This window comes from Monopterus albus, unplaced genomic scaffold (genome assembly GCF_001952655.1).
Source record: "Monopterus albus unplaced genomic scaffold, M_albus_1.0 scaffold3.1, whole genome shotgun sequence".
Classification (NCBI taxonomy): Eukaryota; Metazoa; Chordata; class Actinopteri; order Synbranchiformes; family Synbranchidae; genus Monopterus; species Monopterus albus.
Window position 1 is genome coordinate 3,937,967 of NW_018127883.1, and position 7,741 is coordinate 3,945,707.

Sequence of the window (7,741 nt, forward strand, 5' to 3'; positions counted from 1 at the left end):
AGGGAAAGTTTTCTTACACAGCAGGGTTTGTCTATGTGTGTATTTTCCACTAGCAGTTAGTTGAAACTGGGGATTACCCAGGTGTTAACCAACTGTAGAAACATAAAGAGGTGATAGACAGACAAAGGTGTTGTCTAAAGGTCACACCCATGTCTAATTATGTCTAATGGAGGACAAGACTCCTGAAATGTTTGTCCAGGTAAGTGCTCTCAAAGCACAAATACAATTTATCCCAAATCTATTGTAGAGTTTTACAAATGTATTGTACTGTAGGTAACCACTACATACATGGACTCTCCATTCACTCAGACCGTTAAACTCAGTATTCAGCAAAAACTGTGGTGAAAACACTGCTCCCACACCAATAGTTATGGCCAATCTGATCTTAATGGGCCTCACTTTTTAGCCCTCAGCTCATTTCCTCCTTTCTCTCAGAGCTGTCACTCACTGGGTCAGCAGAGGGAGACTGAGAGAGAGAGAGCATGCTGTGCCAGCTATCTAGAGTTACATCAGCCCTTATGCTTTTTGGGTCTAACGGCAATAAACAGAGAGCTCAAAAAGCCATGAATCACACAAAAGAACTTTCTAGAAAACACCCATATGCAGGAGTGCACTTTTCTCACACACACACTAACACAAATGCAAGCACATACACACTTAGCCTTTGACTCCGAAAAGTGATGGAGAACACTGTGTGTACGTATGTTTGTGTGCACTCACACGTAGGTCAAAGTGATGTCCCATCTCATATCTGTCAGCACCCACTGTTTATTTACTTGGTTATATTTGTTGACCTAGTCACATGATCTGAGAGTGAGAGGTGCAGAACCTGAGGCACCCCAGAGCGCCCAGTCAGGATGTGATGAGAGACACGGACCTGTGACCTCACGCACTCAGCCACACATACACACACACACACACACACGCAAGCACTGGCACAATGTGATCTCCTCCTTCAAAGTCTCCCTCACCCTTAAATCTTATATTCTCCTTTTCCTTTGACTTTTGTCACCCTCTGCCGCTCTTTGGTAAACCATCTTCCTTCTCTTCTCCCTCTCATTTAGACCGGTTGTCTGCTGGGGCTTTCTCATTAAAAGTGAAACGGATGCTTTGTTAGCCAACGAGAACAAATGACAACACCAGTGCGCACCCTAAGTGTGTGCTGTTAAATGTTAAAAACATTCTGACACTTATCAAAATACAAATAAATTTCAACCAATTATCATTCATGGTATATGCACTACATAATTAGCTTAATGTACAGGAGCCTCATCTCATAAATCCTGATGTACAGCTGTAATTAACCCATTAGTTCATCAACAGAAAAGCTGATAACTATTCTGAAAATTAACTGTTAGCCACTATTTATAAGGCAAAAAGCACATTCAAGAATTTTGCACATGCTGGAAAACATCCATTTTCCAGCTTCTGACACTGGATCATTTGCTGCTTTTCTCTGTTTTAAATTACTGTAAATTGAAAAATTGTTAAAAATGGTACTGAATGGTTACAGCACATGCCACATGTAGAGACAGCACTCCGATCATTTCAACTTTTGTTCCTATTTCCATCCTCTCATCTCTTTTCTTCCACAATCCACTATGCATGGTGCGTAATGGTGCATTAATAGCTGGTGTAAAGATATGCACGCTAACCTAATGCTCGTCTTCATTTTCTCACACAACCACACACACTTGAAGTCTACAAGATCAACACTGAGCTAACTGTTGTTTCATCTGCACACTTGTCCAAACTTTCGTCATGCCTGATCTCCATTAATTGAATTATCTGTCACCCTTAGCATCATGTGTTGACACAGGCCTCAGCCAAGTTTATCTACCTCCCTCTTCTCTCAGCCCATTTAAATTTCTCTCACTTGTCCTGTCATCTTCAATCTCTCACTCACATTCCTCTTATGGCTCAAGTCCCAATTTCTACTTTGTTTTGCCTGAAGTACAAAAGTCACATTTAAACTTTGCAAAAGTCTGAGTGAAAATAATCGAATTAACAGCAGCCCAGAACACACAAACAATTTAAAATGCAAACATTATGCCAATCACCCTCAGTGTTTTTAGAGACAAACATGTATAAGTGTTTGAAATGGGAACGTGCAATGTTTTAATGTATAGTTTTAGTTCTGTTTAGAAATACTGTGGATACAATGTGTTCAACTGTCTCTTATGTTGTCTTACTTTAATTTTATATATTCTATAAATATTGGTTTTGTGTTTGATAGAACTGTGCTGCTATTTTGGTCTCATTTATGAGACAAGATAAATGAGAATAAAAAAGTTTTCATGGCGGTCAAACTATCATGGGCACTTGGCTTTTGGGTGCAATGGCATTATAGGGAAACCGCACTGGTGAAGGTTTGAATTCTCTGAGTTCTGTGCAGTTGCTACTGTGCTTTTACACCAACAGCCTCACACAACTGTCTGCTCTGACTCTTTGCTTGAGTCTAATTCACAGCAGATATTCCACTGCCCAGGGACGAACAAAAAAAATAAATAAAAACACACTTACCTGGTATGTTCCAATTCCTATGTGTTTAGGATCAATCTTCACAAGCTCAGCCATTGGATCTTGGACACGCCTTCCAATGGACACTGTCAACAAACGCACACACAGGAAGCAACTATGGGATTCTAGGCCTCATGAGATTCTGTGGTTTGTGTTTTTCATAAACTTGCTATCTGAATCACAGTTATTGAATATGCAAATCCATACGTGCTATAATTACTGAATATGGTAATTGTCTGCATATTACAATGCTGGCCTGAGGGCAGGCCAAACCTGATTGTCATTCCTCCACCCGCAATAATAATAATTAAAGCTGGCTTTCAACTACACCCTCTGCACCTGTCACTTAGCTTCTTAATAGATGCTGGAGTTATGAACCTTTAAAAGCCACTAATTTGGCTACCCCCATCCACACTGGCACACAGCCAAATGTAGCGCACAAATAAACACATACTCTGTAGCAACCAAAGGGTTTGCTTTTAATGATGGAGTCTGTAAGGCTTCAGCTTGCTGCTGTGCATGAAGCCAAATGTCTTTTCCATTAATATGCTGGCAGGACCCAGTGACAAGAAGAAAAATTACAAACAACCTTACTCAAATACACACTATAGTACATGACATCAGCCCCAACACACACAGGGAGAAAATAACACAAACAAACAGCTGATCACATTCACATCACTGTAAAAGACAAAGATCTTGCCAACTCTGGGTGTTAACACACTGTTTTCTCATTATTCTTGTCATTTGTTTCAAAGTTTGAAAAAAAATGTTGACCTGTAACAGCCATATATTTGAGATCACTATAACAAATTACAGTGGCTTGGGTCTCTCTAGGAATGGAGACCATCCAAAATGTGATGCACATCAAATTTAGGTTTAAAAAAAATAACTATGATGAATTAAAAACAATATAGGACACAATTTGTCTCATCCTGTGTGGATGTGCTGCTGCTTGCCACTGTTTTATATGTGTGCATTGTCTTTATGTTTGAATTTCAGAAGTCAATGATGTAGTATGCTGCACAAAACGCATCAGACTTCAATCTTTGAAGCACAACAGACAAAGAAAAAGCGGGGTTGGATGTCTGGAATCAATGGTTCTTCTCACCTCTCTCTCCTCTGGCTGTGGTGGGAGGCTGCTGCCTCAGATAATATTTAGACAGGGATGGAGTTTCAACCCTGGCCTTGCTCAATGCACCACCAAAACTCTCCAATAATCTTTCCATCTATTCTGTCTCTGACTCTCCCTCTCTCTCTCTCTCTGAGCGGAGCCAATTTGTAAATTGAATCCAGCATAACTCTCTGACACTTATTGAAAGTTTATGAGCCAAACACAGCAATATAAAAATGGGAAGCAATGAAAAAAAGAACTGGAAGAATGTGGCGCATTCTGGTGGGACAGAGGGACAACTGTGAGGTGGCTATACTGCTTTTGTTGCAGAGTACAAGGTGGAAAAAAGTTAGACTAAAAACATCAACTTTACAAGAAATGCAGCATGGATTACCTGCCATACTGTAACGAGCAATCAATGAGTGAAAACAGAAAGAAAACTGATCTATATGCTCAACTAATTTTGTTATTGTGGCCACTCAACTCATCTCTCGCTCTATCTCAGATCAGGGTGGAGAGGAGCACATGAATAATCTAAACACACAGGAACTGCCCTCCTGGAGAAAGGCTGAGATATTGCCTATCACCACTAGGTGTCCCTTGATTTCACAACACACAAATGGGACAGATGGAAAATGACTAACACACAGTTCTCTATATACTATGATACATGACCACTTATACAGACTGAGGCACAAACATACATATGCAACAAAGGCAAAACAGGCAAACACTCTTTTGCCATGTCCAACTCTGCAACTACTGTATGTCCTGACACAGCACGTCTTTCTTTCTACACCCATCCAAAGATAAACACTGTAGATTTTTCATGGCTTTCATTAGGGATATAAATATGACTCTCCATGACTTTCACTGCTACTGACCACAGGAAACAAGTAAGGAATAATCCAGCCTCACTTGATTTATAGCTTTTAGAGAGGAAGTCTGCTGGAAACATTTATTCTCCCAAACCGGTGGTGATTCTTTTTATTCTGCAGTGTTTCCAGTGATGCAGTATGTAAAGTGATTAAGGAAGAGGTGACAAGTGACAAAAAATAGGAGAGACAGAAATTCAATAATAATGCAACTATACTAATTCACAATCATTGTTATGTGGGACTGAGATCACACAGGGATCTAAATCATGCTCACAAAACGATTTATGTGCAATCCTAGACTATACTGTATGTTTCTGCTAAGAGGGTGGGAAAAAAATTTAAGCTTTCCCTATTATCTGACATTTTATAGACAAAACAATAAACAGCTTAAATGATAATTAAAATAACTGTTAGTTGTAGTCCTCTACAGTGAGTCTTCAACAACGCCAGTAACTTTGCCATATGGCCAGGAACATCACACAACTGTTTGGCAAAATATCACTGTCAGATGAAGACAATCCATTCTTAGCTAGTGTACCTGCACTCCTAAGGTTGGGGTCCAGGTCTGGCATCTCTTTGACCGCCTCAGGGCTCACACTATAGATGGATGCACCTGCCTCATTTGTTATACTGCAGGAAGAAAGGGAAGGAAAACATTATAGTAGAGAGATATATAGGAACAGGTGATAAAATGTAGGTTACCCAGTGGGGGAGAAGTTGAGGAAGAGAGGGGTGCAGAGAGAGCAGGTTTTACTGCTTGAAAGAAAGACCGTTATGGAAAATAGCCCCTACCATAAACCTTAAATAATGCAGCTGACAACATTTCTAACTGGTTCCTCAATAGACTGTGGTTGAGCCTTTGTATTCAGTCTGCATCACCATTAGTAGTCCTGCCTTAACATTAACAGGACAGCAACAATATTTTAAATGCCTTTAGAAATTCTTACTCAGCTGGTGTACAGAACAGCATGGATCTTGATTCCATGTATGCACCATACATATCCACATATTCAGAATATGTGACTGTTTCAGATTATTTTGCCCACTTAAAGTATGACACATCTAGTTTTCTGTAAATAATGTTTAGACTACCTTTTCAAGTTTAAATGAATGACTCAGTGATACTGTGCGTTTGATTAAGTACAAGTCATTGAGTCAGCAGACCTAAGGGCACTTGCAATGTATGTGATATTACTGCCACCTAGAGGCCATTGCAGTGTACTGCTATTTCTTAAACATCTAATTACTGCCATGAATGTGACTGACAGATTTTTGCAGAAATGTGACTGCATAACAGTGTTTGTATTGAAATTTCTTTTGATATTCAGTCTAATGAGAGGCATGCTAAAACCCAGGATTTCCTCCTCAGTTTTTTTTAAATTATTTTTCCAAGAAAACGTGCTTTTGTTCATTCTTCTCTATGTGAAGGTAAAACAGATCAAAAACATTCTGGTACACCATTTTCCCAGTCACATTGCTCTAAAATTTGCAGTCAACTTCAGAACCTCATCACAGCTTGACAAAAACACTCTTGTTCAACTACCCAGGGGAGTAATCTTGAAAATATTCATTAAATTCAGCTGAAACTGGGCTGAGGTTTACATGCCACTTTCTGTATCACTGATGTTTTTCACATGTAGATCTAGACAGTGAAAGTGAGCCGATTCTAGCCAGTTGGATAAACATGGTAACAAATGACACCATTTACGATGTGAATATATTCAGTCTAAAGTAGGCTGCTTACATCCATCGCCACACAGACAGGATGGTGGCACAACAAAACCATTGATACCAGTGTTAATGCCGACATACAACTCAAGTTGTCATGTTGGGTGGATGGAGAGAGAGTGAGGACTGGAGCAAGGAAGGGGGACTTTTTCCTCAGGGCTGACCAATATGATGATGGGGTCAGCACCTCCCCCATGTCAAAGGTGCACACACACACACACAGTTCCAGAGGCCTGGATCTCACTGCAACCTTGCCAATTACAAATATCTTGTTAATGACGAGTGACAGAGGCCTTCTGATAAGAATCACATTTAAATTAATTTGTCCTCTGCCCCTCTCGTTCCCAGTGTGTCTATTCATCCCTTCCTCTGCTCCACTTTTCTTTTTGTCAGCTCCCCATCCCTCGTGATGACAGCTGACATATCACCATGGTGACGCTACTAACGAGCACTGGCACATGACCTTCAAGGAGGTCAAATCAGAGCTGGTCATTAACCTGACATTCACACAGAAACATAACACATTCATTTATGTCACGTACAATACAGAAAATGAAGCTAATTTAAAAAATGGCCACTCTACTCAAGTTTCACACAGCTCTCTCTCCTCAAACAGAGTATGCACAGACTCTGCTCTCTTTCAGACACTTCAGGACAAAAGAGGTCAAGTGGAAGAGCCCCAGCTAGCTTTCTTCAAGAGAGACAAAATGACAAAAAAGAGAGAACAGGAGAGATGGGGCAGAAAAAATATGATAAGAACCTATAGAATGAGGAGGATAGAGAGAGAAAAGAAAGAGTGGCCACCAGCCCCTATCATGTCTAACTTAATTAAGGCTGCCGCTGGGGCAGCTGGGTAACAGCACTGTCATGGATACAGCTTTGTGCCCTCACCACAGCTTCTACGGCTGTTGCCATAGTCAGGGCATCATCCTGGCAGCCAACAGAAGGTTGTCTGCTCCCTAGATTTATGGCCTAAGTGGGTGAATGGTGGAAGCATGGACACAGACACACACTCACTTGGAGACACAAAGTCAATGATCGCCTCTTGGTGTAAAGTGATGACTTGATGGCCCTGTAGGGTTAACATTTACTTGCACTCAGGCCTGGCTTTAACCCTGTCCATCTGGGGGCAAGGTCACAAACTGGCTGCCCTAACTGTTCCCCTACTGGTCATCTTACCACTGGGCCTAAAACACAACACACATCATGACTGGCCCCCTGCAGCCCCTCAAGAAAACCCAACATTGGAAGAGATGGATACACATTTTGATACCTCATTACAGTCTTCTGTCACACACAACCCTAGTCTAATTTAACAACAGCTCATCAGATCAGCCAGAAAAGAAAAGGGGCAGTGATATCACCAACTAATTTGATACGGTGGACAAAAAAAGTTGGAGGGAGACTGGAAAAACATATATAAATCTTGATATGTCAGTGGCAGTGCAGTGTAGATAAGTGCCAGCATACTGCAAGTGACAGTCATGGTTTCGTAAAACGG

At 40.8% G+C, this 7,741-nt stretch overlaps 1 protein-coding gene across 1 annotated transcript in view; it reads right to left on the minus strand.

Moving 5' to 3' along the window:
• srbd1 (S1 RNA binding domain 1) overlaps positions 1 to 7,741 on the minus strand; it is a 43,226-nt gene that overhangs the window by 19,378 nt on the left and 16,107 nt on the right. The window contains exons 15-16 of the mRNA XM_020598633.1: positions 5,051 to 5,142; positions 2,524 to 2,606 (exon numbers count right to left, since the gene is read on the minus strand). Of these exons, the coding sequence (XP_020454289.1) occupies positions 2,524 to 2,606; positions 5,051 to 5,142 (175 nt within the window). The remainder of the gene's footprint in view (positions 1 to 2,523; positions 2,607 to 5,050; positions 5,143 to 7,741) is intronic.